Source organism: Talpa europaea (assembly GCF_964194135.1).
Source record: "Talpa europaea genome assembly, chromosome: 13".
Lineage (NCBI taxonomy): Eukaryota > Metazoa > Chordata > Mammalia > Eulipotyphla > Talpidae > Talpa > Talpa europaea.
This window is the reverse complement of record NC_140080.1, coordinates 84253311-84269284: the sequence shown is the minus strand read 5'-3', so window position 1 is coordinate 84269284 and position 15974 is coordinate 84253311. Positions and strand designations below refer to the sequence as shown.

The following is a 15974-nucleotide window of genomic DNA, read 5'->3' as shown; positions in this document are numbered from 1 at the left end:
ACCAGAGCTGCAGAGACTGCAGACAGCTCCACAGCACAGCTCTCAACCACCTGCGCCACCAGGGGAGGCCCCTAGAAAGCATTTTTTTTAAAGAAAACTCTCATCACCAGATTGGATGCCCTGTGGATATAGGGATGTTTGCATCTTACTTATTTTCTTACAGCAATAGAAATTTTATATACATTGCCGTGTAGTCTTCTTGCATACATAGGATGTTTTCATTTTTATTATTTTACAGATGAAATTTAGAGAAACAATATGATTTTTTTCAATAAAAACATAGTTAGTGGGCATCAGAGCTATGAATGAAATCTGGGATTCATCCTTTAAATCCAATACTGAAATCATTCAACAATAGGGGGAAAATGAGAAGCCTGTTTGGTTCATGGGCACTGTGGGTAGGAGATACGAGATTGCAGGGCAAGAAAGGAGACTGGGCATTCAGGAAACGTCTGTGACAATGCTTTTGCCTATCAACTATTGGCAGTCATTTCATGGTACTTTTTTTCCAGACCTTCAAGTAAGATAGTTGTCATGGAAGGTCAGATTTGCATAACAAACTTCTTGGGTGTGTATAAGGAAAGACAGCTTTCATAATTGCCTTTATTCTCATAACTATTCATTAACTTAGATTAAATAATTGTGTTCCAGGACATGCTGGCATAACCTTTAATGCCATTAAACAGGCATTCCTCAAAGGAAAAAAGGAAGGAAATCTGGGCATACACAAGATCATATCATGAAAATATTATTCATATATTAAAGAGGATGCTGGACATTTTTATGAAGGAGGAAATTGTAGGTTTCTATAAGCTCCATGTGCTTCAAAAAGTATATCAAATTATAATAGTCATAAAATATTACATTCATTTATATGGACAGTTGGTACTTGCTTGATATTATATGAGTATGAGCAAAGCATCTTCAGAAAATACTTCATGCTAATGATCTGTAAATTATAATTTAAGTAAATGTAGTATACATCTCCATAATCACAGACAACATTACAGCCCTTTCTCTGACTATATGCCAGTACTCCCCTGAATTTACTCCTAATTTCAACAGAGACTCTTAATGGTGTCAAAATGAGTTAACCTAAACATTTCAAATTTGTATGTCATTTTTCAGAAATCTGTCATATCAAAGTAAGTCCTCATCAAAATGTTATTAAGATTATGCAGTTGAGTAGGGATGTTTAAGTTTGTGTTTGTTGATTTGGCTTTCTTGTTACTTATGAGCCCCAGATTTTCCTGGTTCTAACTGGTGTTCTTATGAAAATATAACTCATAGGAGTTCTGACAGAATTAAATGAGATGTTGCCTGTAAACCATTTAAGCTATAGGCATGGTGCCAGGAACTCAACGTGGAGTCTCCCAAACCTGGTAGTTGCTGCTGTTATTTTTAATATTATAACAAAAATGCCACCACAACAGCATATGAAATAAGTGTTCAGAAGTCAAAGAAGAGAACTTTTTTCACAAAACATTTAGAACTAGGAATCTCAGACCAGAAATTAAGAAGAGGTTTGATCAAGAAAAATTATACAAGTACGTTTCAACTAGCTATTTCCCTCCAAAAAATACCTTTTATAATATTTTGTCAAATTGGACCACCCTGGTGGCGCACAGGGTAAAGTACCACACTGTGAAGCAATCTGCAGCCTTGCAGCACAAGTTCGATCCCTGGCCATCCAGGGGGAAATCCACATGGCGAGGCAGACCTCTCCTGTTTCGCCCGCTGCTCCCCTCAGTAGTGTGTTTCAGTCAATCTGCCTGTTCTGCTCCCCACTCTGTCTCTGGTGGATCCTCTCACCACCCCCTCTCCCCCTACATCTCTGGCCTGCACCCCAGCTCTTGTATGCATAAATAAATAAATCTTTAAAAAAAAGACTAAATATTTTGTCAAATTGTTTATAGAGATTAGCTAAATCAAAAAGAGTGGTCATAGCCACAGATATCGAAAATGATCCAATAATGAAAATAGTTATGTTTTTTAAAAGGGAGACTTTGCTGATAGTTGTGAGGGATTAGGGATAGTCTGAGTCTGCTGGGAAGCTGGGCAGCTGTGTTACCTGACATTCCTGGGCTACTTTATGCTTTCTCAGGTTCTACTGAGGCAACCTCAAATACTAAGGTAACACAAATCCATTCTGGAAAAATGGCATTTCCTGCCATGATATCCTTCATAAATCTGTTCAGTTACAACTCTCAAGGATTTGCAAACTTTTGATCATTCCTTTCATGCTTTCACAGCTGAAAACAAAACATTTCAAGTAATTTTCCAGCAAGTGCAATAGAGTTTAGAAAGGCAGTTTATCACTCTAGTTTCCCTGGTACCACACTAGGCCAATACCACAGACAGACCTAACAAGATTCAATCCTCCATAATCACCATATTCAGGCAGAGTCACGAGGCCTCCTCTCTACCTGAGCTAGTCCGTGCTCCTCTGGAAATGGGCAGACATGTATTTTAGAGGTTCTGAAGAACAGAAAATTATTGATGACAGGAGTCTGTCCGATTACTGGGTAGGGTGTTCAGCTTGTCACTGCACCAACTGCTCCTGGGAAGCAGCAGGTACGAAGTCCACTGAATCTGGTAGAAATTCTTTCCTGTTACACTGAAGACATGAATAGCCTTCGAAGCCTCAAAGAGAAGAGTTGCGGTCTGTGGCGGCGGGTAGATATACTGTCAGACAAAGCTTCATTGCTTCACTTCTTTCCCCCTTGACTCTGAATTGGTGGTGTGGAGTTCAGGCAGATGGGAGATGAGCTGACAGATGCAAAGCAACTCACTTGTTCTTTCTAGAATTCATTCACTATAAATCTACTCTTTGAAAATCCACATTGGGTATTAAATATACGAAATCTGTCTCTATCTGCTTTACACAGAGACCAAGATGAGTTCATTAATGTCTTAGAAATTCAAGTTTGAGGCACTTTGATTAATTTGGTTACAGTTTCTTGAAAAATAACTGCTAAGTTATACATGCACATCTCTTTTTAAACAGCAAATATTTATTGTAAAAACACATAACTTGATTCACTAACAATAATAATGTTGCTTTGCTGAGATCAGCTGGTGAGGCTTCTTAGATTTTAAGTGCTGATACAATTTTAGGCATGAAGTCAAACATGCTGGCATAGAATGTACCCTACCACAATTTGCATGGAGACCTAACTCTGATGAGATTATATTCTACTGTACCTGGAACTGGCCCCCTGCCTTGGTTTGCACTTGCAATGTATTTTATTATCATAAGTGATTTTCCTAGTTCATTGTCATTGGCCTTCTGAGTTCTTTCTCTCTCTAGTGACATATTCTTTTTTTTTAATAGAGGCATGTTTATTTATTTATTTATTTATTTGTTTTGTTTGTTTTGTTTGCTTGTTTATACATGCGCTGGGTACAGTCAGAAGCGCGGGAGGGTGAGAGAATTCACCAGAGCCAGAGCGAGGAGCAAAGCAGGCAGAAGGACCGAAGTACACTGCTGAGGGGAGCAGCGGGCGGCAGGAGAGGTCTGTGCCATGTGGGACCCTCCTCTGGTGGCCGGGGAGCAGCCGGGGATTGAACCGGCGCTGCAGAGGCCGCGGGCAGCTTGGCAACTCAGCGCTCAACCGCTGCGCCACCGGGGAGGCCCTCTAGTGACATATTCTAACATACATATGCTATCAACCCCATGCCCAAAGCATTGATGTAGTTGCCATTCTAAGGTTAATACAATTTCAACTCCTTGGATAATAATCACTGGCCCTCAAAATAGGGCCCAGACCTTACCACTCATCTGCAGTGAGTCACCCTGTCCTGCAAAACTGTATTTCTCCCTGCTTCTCTGTCTTTTGTTACTTTGCCTTTCGTTAGTTTTGTTTTGTTTTGATTAGCCTGGAGTAACACACTCCTGATGCATAGTTGTTAGGTTTGGCAAAAACATATTCATTCTTCAAATCTAATTCATATGAACACTACTGATGGGAACTTTCATAATATCATTCCCTGATTCCAGCAGCATTGCTCTCTCTTGTGAGTTCATTGTTTGTGGTTAATACAGCTATTAAAAAGTGAAACCATATGCCATATTCCATTGATAGTTTATTGATACTCAGTATATAGTATGGCCATGTTGTTGGTGTTCACAAATTTTTAATGAAAGCATAAATAAATGTGAAAATTTTAATTGAATAATTATGTAAGATCTCCATGTAGTGGTATTTCAGAAACACTTAAGAATTTGGATTCTCGTTTTTTGTGTTTTTTTTTTTTTTTTTTGTGGGACCCTAGCCGGCGGCTGGGGAACGAACCCTCACTGCAGAGGCTGCGGGCAGCCTCGCATGCCAGCGTTCAACCGTTGCACCACCAGGGAGGCCCTTAAGGATTTGGATTCCATGTTCATATCAATTGAATTGTGTGGGCTTTGGATGTCACTTCACCTTCCTGGGTCTTGCTTTCATTATTTGAAAACTGAAAGTGAAACATATTCAGAGAAGACTTTCTAATTATTGGGAATAAAAATCATCTATTTGTGTCTTCATTTTTGAGCTGAATTTAGTGCCTCTATATTTACATTTCAGAAGTAAGCAGGGCTCAAAGATTAAGCATGATAGTGTCTCTTTGTGGATCACAGCAGCATCTCTAGCTCATATATTAAGTAAATACACAATATCTTGCTTAAGTGCTCCAGGGTGTTGACATTCATTTACAACTGGGAGGTGAACAGCAAAGGTGGTTTTGAGAAATCAGAAACCTAATTAGTTGCTTCAAGGGAAAGAGTTACTCTAAAGACTATGCTATTTTAATGGAAAGAGTCTTAGAGTTTCCTTTTTATCCACACCACTTTCATTTTTATTTCTTTAGTGAGAGCAAGAATGGTACAACAATAAGACTTCAAAACTGATAGATGGTATTTATTAGAACGGGGCTCAAAACAACATCTGCAACAACATCCTGAATGCTACACTCCTAGAACCACAGGCTGAAGCTAAGCACTCTTGAAGGGAAAATAGGTTCCAAGGTGACTCACCACCAGATAAATGATACTGGGAAGTGGAGACTCTCTCTTGGTCAGAGGTATTTCCATTAAATTTTGGTTTAAAATACTGTTTTTTCTTGAATTGTTAAAATTGCATAGTGTGAGGAATAGTGTGAGGAATAGGCTAAACTTTTTTTTCTTGCTTAATATAATCTCTGTTTTAACAACTAGCAGTACATCCAAGAGACTATTATGTAACAAATAGCTGCTGCAAAAGCAAATAAAAAGCTATTATTTCATAGAGAAAAAGTTATTGGTTTCAAATTATTTTGTTTGCTCTCAGACTCCGTCCCACATAAGTGTTTTAGATTGGGGTCTTCTTCTTATTCTGGCTTTTCGGGGACAGCTCATCTTATTCTTCTAGCTGATATTCCATCTGTCTATCTATCTATCTATCTGGATATTACCAAATATGGAATGTATGTGTATATATATATATATACACACACACTACACACACATGTACATTATATATACATACATTATATATACACACATTATATATAAACATGATATGTACATACATTATATATATTATATATATACTATATATATACACATTATATATATATTAAAAAATAGAATATCTGGCTAAAATTTTTCCTCTGATCACCAGATTCCCATTTTTAAGGTCTTGCTTGATATTTCTTCTGCAATGTTATTAAGGTATATGAAATGCAACATGTCTGAAACTAAATTTATCATTTTTATTCTGAAATCTGGGCCTTTCCCAGCATTCTAGTCTCAGAAAATACCATACATCCATTTATATAAGCTAGAATCCCTGCAACTATCCTTGAACCACCACCCGCACCATTAATGCCCAACCAATCACACTGTCCAGCCCATTTTCCCAAGTATCTCCTGAATCTGTCTCCACTGCTCCATTTCCTCCAACATACCCTTAGAGTTCAAGATACCATCATCTCTTGGCTGCTAAAGAGCTTCCTGGCATCCACCCAGCTGGCTTGCAGTCTAACTTTCACTCTAGTCACAGTCACATGGCATAAACATCATGAACACGTTTCTTAACTTCTCTCACACAAGCTTGTACCTTTCCTTTAGAGCTCTTAACTTAGAGTGAAATTGTATATTTATCAGTAAAACGATCCTCTCAACTCTACTAAACTGCTTCCAAAGAGCTGCTGGGGTCTCCTTTATTTCCAACACAGTGTAAGACATATAGTCAACTTACAAAGACTAATGAGTCACTCACATACACATGGCTCTTACAGGAGATGTGCTTTATTTTTCAGTATTATGTCCATCGAAAGAACTAAATTATTATCTTCTCATGCAATGATCTAAGAACATTTTGAGTTTTGAGACAGAAATGACAGGGTCTTATATTCTGTACAGAAGCCAAGTGGCAGCACTATCCCCACTATGATCAGAATTCAATGCCTGGCCATATGCTAACCCATATGTGGGTGAGCATCCAATGCTCACCCACATATGATGCAGAAGACCTCTCCTGTCTCACCTGTTGCTCCCCATAGCAGTATATTTCAGTAGATCCACCAGTTCTGATCCCCACTCTGTATCTGGTGAATCCTCTTACACCTTCACCTCTGGCCTATACCCCAGTTCTTCTATGCAAAAAAAATAAAATAAAATAAAAAGGCAGAGTGAGTGGAGAGCTAATTCTGCCAAACTTCAAACCCAGGCCAGAACATGAAGCCTCGGATTCTGATGTGTTCTCTTCCCCTCACAACACACTCCCTTCATGGCTAAACAAGCTCCATCAGTTACACAGTCCTCAGCTCTGAAGAGCAGGGAAAGAATAGGTAAAAACCATGTTGAAAATGTAATACGCAGAGAATTCTAAAACGAATCCTCCATGTCAATCATGAAAAGCCGGCCTATAATCCTGAACAGTGAACAGAGGTTTTCCGAGAAAGCATCAAGCAATATAAAGCACACAGTGTTACAAGTTGGAAGATCCAGTATAGTCTTTGTTCTGCCACAAAATAGGCGTGTGACCTTGAGCAAGTCAGGGCTATCTTGGAGCCTGCCCTGCTTCATTTGCAAAATGAAGATACCAGTCCCTTATCAGCTACCTCACAGGGTTCTTGTGTGGATTAAACTGAAGGATGCTCAGGAGAGTGTTTTAATTCTCTGATCTGAACTCCCTCAGTACTTTTCCATGTACTTCTTTTAGGATGTATCTTTCACTTTGTATGGTAGAGTGAAGAGATCATTGGACTAGAAACCCTGCATTTAAATCCTGCTTCTCATCTTTATTCCCTGTATAGCTTTTTAGGCACTGCTTTTTTGACTTTCTTAATTGAGCAAGGTGAACTCCTGTGTACAATAGACATGATCATTCTTGTCTTATCTGAGGATCAGATGGGCTGAAATTTGTGAAAGATATAGAGCCCTTTCCAAGTATGTATCGGGAAACACCTGCAGTGTACTGACTTTATTTTGGACTCACACAATATTTCTTTTACTTTTTCTTTTTTCTTTTTTGATTTTTTGTTTACCATACTCTTAACTTTTTTTAGTTTTTTTCAAATTTTATTTTATATATTTTTTACATCATTTATCATTTTTGTACAATGTATGCATTTTCATCTTAGTTATAGTCCTTATATAATTCCCACCCCCCTCGTTTTGATCCTACTCCCTCCCTACCCCTGTAGTGTGTCTCTGTTTTATAGTTGCTTGTTGATTTTGATTTTGATTTTATTATAATTTGCACATGGAACTAGCTATTAAAAATTGAATGCTCACCAGGCAATGAGTAAGTGTTTTAGGCACTTTTCCTTAACTTTGTCTAGTAATCATAACCTGAAGGGCCTGATACCATTATTACTCAAGATGAGGAAACTAAATCACCAGTAATTGGTGATGTTCTATTCAGAGCAAGCTGGTATAGTGATTGGGAGTATCTTATTTGGAGTCAGTGTGGCATTAAATCCTACCTCCAGCACTTAACTAGCTGTGTAGCACAGCTGTAAATGTCCCCTTTAAGCCTCATCTGGAGAATGTTTTGTTGTGAGGATTAAATAGCATAATTTATTTAAGATGCTTAGCCTGGTATGTGGTGCAATAAGTGCTCAATAAATGTTGTCTCTCATAATGGATACTGGCTCTGTGGCCTTAGACATGGGATTTGGCCCTCCTCTGAGGCTCACTCTCTAAATATTGAAGTAAGAGGAAGTTGGGCTTAAACCACAAAGATCACTTTTGGTTCCAAGAAATTCTAGGTATTAAGTGGGGATAGCTGGTTCTCTGTGAATTCTGGCTTTGCAGTTCTGGAATTTATGCTGCTCTGTGATTTGTAAAATGAAAGCACCCCTGAGGACTGGATAACAAATGTTAACTATAGCACTTGTATTATTGACACCATTAATGGGTCAGGCAGATTAATGATAATCTGAGGTAGAGTAATTTGCCTGACAAAGTCATTGTTAATCTGAGGCAAATGTTAAATCCACCTCCTTTTAAAAAGCTATTGTGTTCAGGAGCTAAATAAACCTATATGAGCAAACAAGCATCACAGCTAACTGCTCCTAGACATATGGCATATATTTGCTCTAGTTGAGGGCTGGGAAACACAGAATGAATAGGGATATTTAAACCAAATTTCAAAATCAAATTTTTTCTCAATAAAAAAAGTTTTTAATTGAATTGCAGTCAGCTTATTCATCTGCCTCAGTAAGATATTTTATTGGTAAAAACAAAACAAAACAAAAAAAAAACTATGGAGAATACAACCTCTAGCTATTTGCCACCTTATCATATCAGTTCCAATCCAATCATAAACATCTACAAAGACATGATACTAGACACTAGGAGTGGAATGACAAGATCCAGTCTTGAATACCAGGGTGGGAAACACACATCCTAAGACAAAAAGAAAGCCAGGCACAGAGTGGCAAATGCCTCAGTTGTCATATAATCAGAGTGAAGGGGACGGGTAAAGGGAAGATTGATGACTTCTGAATTGAAGGACTGTGGAGCATTTTAGACTGTAACTGATCTTTCTGTTTGTATTTTGTGAGTATCTACTATGAGTTAGGTATTAAGAAAAATATCCCATGAAAATGAGATCAATGCATTTTATCTCACTAAAGGAGATAAAAACATCCCTGCCCACAAGATGCTTATATTCTGATGGGAAGAAAGTGGACTTCAGAAGTAGAAGGAAGTAAAGTTGTAGGAAAAAATAGGAATGGAAAGGGACCTAGGAAATTAAGGGTAGGGGTAAGGTAAGACCTCCAGCAGATGCTGTCATTTCAGCAAAAAATTAGTGCACATTGTGAATGGCTGCAGTGGATCTCTGAGGGGAATATACTCTAAGCAGACTCAACAGTGAATGCAAAGTGTTGAGAGAGGAACTCCTGGTACATTTTGGAAACACCGTGTAAGTGGAAAGGGGGAAACAAACAGGTAACAGGGAAATGGAAAGAATAGTATGTGGAAAAGGTAAGAAGAGGCCAGCTGAGGAAAGAGTTCTACTTATTCTCTGAATGAGACAAGGAGTTGCTGCAGGGTTTAAAAAGTTACTCCAAATGCTGTGGTGAAAATAGAATGGGGAAGTGAGGTTATTGCATTAGTTCAAATGAGGCTTGATGGTAGTTAAGGAGCAAGAAGAAGGGCAAGATTCAGCAAAGATTTTATTTTCATTTATTCAGTTTTTTTAAAAGGTTAATTTATTTATACATACAAGAGCTGGGGTGTAGGCTAGAGGTGCAGGGTGTGAGAGGATTCACCAGAGACAGAGTGGGGAGCAGAACAGGCAGATCTACTGAAATACACTGCTGAGGGGAGCAGCGGGAGAGACAGGAGAGGTCTGCTGTGCCATTTGGGCTAGCGCCATAGCCAAGGACTGAACTTGTGCTGCAGTGTCTGCTGACAGCTTCATAGTACTGAGACTTAACCCATTGTGCCACTAGGGAGGCCCTCATTGACTCAGTTTTAAGCAATACAAAAGCAGACAATAATATGATGCATCATTTTATTCCCATCACTGACCTTAACATATGAAATCAGACCTAGTTTTTCACTATTGTTTTGTATTGCATTATTTCATAAATTTGGGATATATTTTAACAGTACTTTTAAGACTTTATTTTAAATTTGGTATTACATATGAGAAAGAGAAAGGAATTAAGGATCTCACAAGAATTTGGACGATTCGTATGAAGACTTCACTGAGTTGAAGGAACCTCTGGAATGATAAAATATTTGGGGGATAAAGTTGAGGGAAATAGACATTTGGTTTTGTTCATAAATTTTAGATTTTCATAAAACATCAAAGCTGAGAAATCAGTAGGAATTGGAATATATGATGAGGTTGCAGATAAAATGTCTGGACGAGAGATACCAATATGGAAGGCATTAGCTATTTGACAAACCATGAATCTGTAAACTAGATAAAAAGCCTGAGTCCTAGGGCAATCCAATACTCACACAGCTGGGCTACTGGGAGTAAAAGAAATTGTAAATGAGTGACAGCAGGGACCAAAGTGGAACTAGGAGAGTGAGTGCAGTAGAACCTGTGTGAAATATGATTCTTCTGAAAAGGCAAGTGATCAAATATGACAAAACTTTCTAATTTTGCAAGTCAAATGAAGAACAGGCATTAATGACATGGAGGCCACCTGTGAACCTGTGAACCTTGGTAAGAGCGGTTACAGTTAAATACTAGGGACAAAATTCTGGCTGGAATATGAGGTCAGTTATTGGAATAAAGTTAAGTGGCTCAAGGAATGTTGCTACAAAAGGGAACAGAGAATGAGTAGGAGAGGAGGGAGGAGGAGGATCCAGAGAGGATCTGCCAAGATGGAAGATATCACTTCATGCTTGTGCTGATGGCATGATCCACTGAACTGGGGGAATTGCTGATGAGAAGGAAGAATGTCAAAGCTCTGTTCTTCTGTTTGCAAGAAAGGATGAGCTCTAGTGTGTAAGTGAAAATTTGGTCTCACTTAAGAGCATGAGCAGTTCTGTTATGGAAATCTACGCAAAAAACGATTTTATGCTTAAAGACACACTTGGGTAGATAGAGGAGTCAGATATAGGGGTTTGAAGTACTCCTCTTCTGACTGCTACTATTTTCCAGCAAACCTTGATACCAGCAAGGTGAACAAAGAGTGAGAAGTACTGAAGCTTGAGAAGAAATTCACTAGGAGCGTAGGTGAGAAAAACTGGCTGATATATGCAACATAATTTCCATCAGAATTAAGGGCAACTGGAAATGAGTAGTGATGAATTTAAAGACTAGACAGTATTATTTGTATTTCCCTCTAGCTATATTCAGCCACAAGCGTGTGACTAAAGAGTAGGTAGAAAATTACATTTACTTGACTTGTTCTTTGCCAAGAAATTAATGTGAAATGAGATAGCAATTATGATTTATGTCTGTGTCTGTAATAATTGACTATGCAATTTTAACTGTTTAAAAAGTGAAGGAAAACATGCAGAATGAAGGACGATGAAAACACCATAGAATCAATGAATTGTGGGGTCAAAATTTTGGCCTGATTTAAGTTCTAAATTGAAGACAGGGAGATAAGAGTCTTCAGCATGAGGTGAGAGTACCATGCCTGAAACCAGAGATGATGGCGGTAGGGCAGTGACATAAGTGGACCCATGGATGACTATATGACAGTGGGGGGCAACTAGAACTTATGTGGGGGCATAGCGGGTGCGGCTGTCATTGGGTTAGATGTGAAGCTCTCCTACTGAAACTTACATAGTGCTGTAACCCACTGTCACCTCATTTTAAAAACTTTTTTTTACTTATTTTTAATTTTTTAATTTTTAATTTTTTAACAGTTATCATTTAAAAAAAATTTAAACAATATTTGCTTACCCCCACCCCCTCAAAAAGATGTTAAAATATTCAAGTGAAAAATGTTCATTTCTATGAGGTCTAAGTTGAATGCTATACAAAGTCCCAAAGACATCATTTAAAGGTTTCATAAAATGAGTTGAGTGCTATGTAAAAAATTTGAAAAAATGATAAAAAATTTAGGATTCTATAATTGTATTTCTCTTTCGATTTACACTCCATCTTAAAACCTGAATTTGGTATTTTAGGGGATGCACTAGGAATGTGGCTTTAGAAAAACAATGAAATTCACTGGATCAACTTAAATATTCAGAATATATCAAGGTGTGGCCAAATCAATGAATATGTATAACTGAATTTAATTTGAAATAAATAGCATATTTCTCACTGAATAATTTTCTATTAAAGTAACATGGCATAGTTAAAAAAAAAAACTTTTTTAAAATTCAGATCACAGAGAGGTTACAGTGATTGGTTCAGAGAGTGACTAGCGAATTGGGTATGGAAGACGGACCCTTGCTGGGACTTGAAAGATAAGATTTTAATTGATGAGGAAAGGATTCAGTGCTATTATAAGTAAGAAAAGTAAGCAGTTATGAAAATGGTTCAAACCAAAAAAACAGCAACTTATTGTTACTAATTGCAGTACTACTGCTGATACCTTCAGAGCCTCTCTGCCCCACTGTCTCCAAGCTCACAGTATTCTGAGCTCCCTACCCCGATCTCCCATCTGCCCAGGTGCAGTGACTGCTTTGGGCGTTTTATTTGAATTCTTTCAATTAACTCTCATAGCATAACGATGATGTAAAAAACTAATTTAAAAAGCACAAATCAAATAAAACAAAGTAATTATCACAGCAATCCTGGTAAGTAAAATGTGGTTTCCCTTGTCCAACATGACAGGTGTGATATTTCTATATTTTACATAATTAAATACACAAAAGTCACACATATAATAAATAGTAGTACTATTTTTAAATCTAGCCAACTTGGAGTCAAATGGTACATTTTTACCATCAGAGCTTATAGGAACCGTGTTCTCCCTATGGAAGGGCTGGAAATAACCTTCCAATTAAAGGAGTTTGAAAGTTATTATGCACGCATCTTCATAAAGAAATTTTATCAAATTTAAATGTAAGAATGTTCACATTCATGAGCAGTGGTGGGAGTGATCTAAGCTGTATTTCAAAAAGATAACTGGAGACAGTGAGGAGGATGGATTAGAAGATGAGAAGCTATTGTCAGAGATCAGGTAAGTGATGGTGAAGATAATAAGAACAAAGGGGGCATGGGTGAGCTGTGGCAGAGGTAGACCTGCCAGGACTTGGTGATGAATGGCAGAACTCTGAGGCAGGGAGGAGTAAAATATGACTTCAGTTTTTTGCTTGGTCAACAGGATGAAAAGCACTAACATAAACCAAGAAAAAAGAGAAAAAAGACATTTAAGGAGGAGACAGAGAGTATGGTTTTGTGTGGTTTGAATTTAAGGTGCTTCCAGGAACTCCTTGAGAATTGACGAAGAAAACCAGTCAAGAATGAATGCTTCTAGTTTTCACAACTGCACACTCTGAGAGCCAACAAATTTGTAAGACTCATCATAAGGTTACAGAGTTAAAGAGCTGCTAAGATAAGACTAAAACAAATGGCAGCTTCTTCAGGCTAATGAATGGTCTTAGGGAACACAGGCTAGATGTATAGGTGTATTTCTCTCACTTTAAAGCCAGGTCAAATTGTAAAAGAAAATAGAAATTTAAAATAGATGACTTTAATGGCTGCTGCCAAATGAAAAGAAACGCATTTTGAGAGGCAGCATGGCAAAATTCTACTGATTATCACAGTTCATCTGATTATCACAGCACAGTGTTTAAAGCTAAATACCACTCCAGTCAGCCTGGCTGTGATTGTCCCCTTTGAATGCTGAGTGGTTCCTAAAGATCACACTGTGTTTAAAGCACTCACACACTTGAGAGACATGGAAGCTTCACACTTTAATCCAGGCTTCTTCCCACACTGCTCTGTTAGCACTTCAACAGCATCATATTTGTGACAGTCATCTAGTCCTTTCTTCTCCAGAACAGTAAACGGTGATAGCATGGATTACTGTCAGCTCAACCCTGGGTACTAGTGGGTTCCACCAGGGCATATACCCTTTTTCTCTGTCTGTCTTTCGCTCTCTCTCACTTTCCACTTTTTACTTCCACCCATGCCACTACCACCTCCAATAACTCCACATACGTGATAGTACAGCAGGTCACATTATCTTGGCTGGTATACATTGGAGAAAGAGAATGTAGTTCTCAGTCAAGGATAAAGAAGAGGCTGCTAAATCCCAGAAACTCCTGCCTACCAATGGGTGCCCACTGTTGACTGATGATATATGAGGAGGCTGAAGACATGGGGCTCTGAATTCAGTCACCTGAACAGATATGCTCTACAAAGGTCCTAGCTGCACTGTCAAAATCATGATGTATTGAAGAATGTAAATTTGATGTTACCTCCCTGTGTGAGGAACAAGTCAGCTCTGTTGAGTACATCCATAAATAGGGGTTCTTCTTTAGAGAATTATGATATTTGGCAAAATAGTCTTTCTCTAAATAAATTGAACTTTCACATGCTGACCACTTTGATCATCTTTAATTTTGAGACAATATTGAAATTTCTAATTTATATCTTTACAGAGTGGCCTTATGCCCAATTTTAAATAAAAATTTTCAAAGACTGACCACATATTCAAACGTACCTGTTCAAATGTTTATGAATAATGATATATAATGATGATAGGAATCATGTGTGTATCGAATAAATATTATCAAATTCAATTTCCAACAACATGGAGAAATCAGTCTTATGTAAAAAAATCCTTGTGTTATACAGCACACCTAAAACACACCTCAATTTCCAACAACATGGAGAAATCAGTCTTATGTAAAAAAATCCTTGTGTTATACAGCACACCTAAAACATTGGGTAAATCATTCAAAATATGTTTTATTGTTTTTAATATTTTTATGCCTGAATATGCTAGTCACAAAGTTAATGAATTACCATAGTAGGATAGCAGACCTGTGGAGCTGGTGTTTGCCTGTTTTATCACTTTGAAATGATTAAATTATTCCATAAACACTCTGCTTTTGAACACCATACTAGAGATAGATATATTATCCCCATGATAAGCGAAGGCTCAGAGTAGAGATTTCACATGATCTCCAAAGTCCCTACTCAATTATCTCCCACCTCCATTACCCCACAGCATACATTTAAATGGATGGGCAGATTAGTACCTACCTGTTGTCACCTTCTCTGGAGAAAAAGACAGTGAAGGTTTGAATGTTCCCTTTTGCTTCTGCAGGTGGGCGCCAGCTGAGACGGACAAACCGACTGGAAACCAAGACAGGGACCACATCTCTGGGAGCAGAAGGGACACTGGAGCTTGGAAAAGCTAAGGAGAAAGGAGAGGAGTCGATCAGAGGTTGCAGCCAGGCAGGTGCAAGATGGCAAAGCACACCCACTAGCAAATGGACTGCCGCATTCACACAGGAGCTAAAGGAAAAAATAAACATTAAGGGAAACAAAGAAGCAGCAAATGGAATCAGAGATAAATCAGAATTACTTGGAGGTTAAAAAAAAGTGTGACTAATTGTTAGCATATTTAATTCTACTGCATATTTATTGAGCTTTGATTACTTATGGCATCCCTGGTAATAAAAATGTTTTGTGAAGGTATGACACAGGGAAACAGACATGAATGTACATGCTTCAGGTAAGCAAGTAGTTATACCAAACTTTATTCTACTCAGGGAAAATTTATACTGCTTTGACTTCAATTTGAAGGAGCTAGTTCATGCATTTTCTAAGAACACAGAAAATTAAAAGCAGCAAGTAAAATTTGAAAAAAGTGGAAAGAGTTTTCATGTTCTACCTGTTAATAAAGAAAAATATACTCTGAGTCGTAAAAGGCAGACACATGTAACACACTTACAGAGCACCACTGTATTTACAGCAGAATTTAACAACTGTTTTTCATAGGAATGACTGAATAATCACAATTGAAAACTGTTTTTTCAAACATTTAGGGCATTTATAATCCATAATAGAAGTTTTTATTAAGAATGTGTGTGTGAATCCATAATTTTTCTTCGCTGGATA

General features: G+C 37.9%; 1 protein-coding gene across 1 annotated transcript in view; it reads right to left on the bottom strand.

Annotated features, from left to right (window-relative positions):
- DCC (DCC netrin 1 receptor) overlaps positions 1–15974 on the bottom strand; it is a gene marked incomplete at both ends in the record, with an annotated part of 1034810 nt that overhangs the window by 293463 nt on the left and 725373 nt on the right. The window contains one exon of the mRNA XM_084252763.1: positions 15114–15267. Within this exon, the coding sequence (XP_084108889.1) occupies positions 15114–15267 (154 nt within the window). The remainder of the gene's footprint in view (positions 1–15113; positions 15268–15974) is intronic.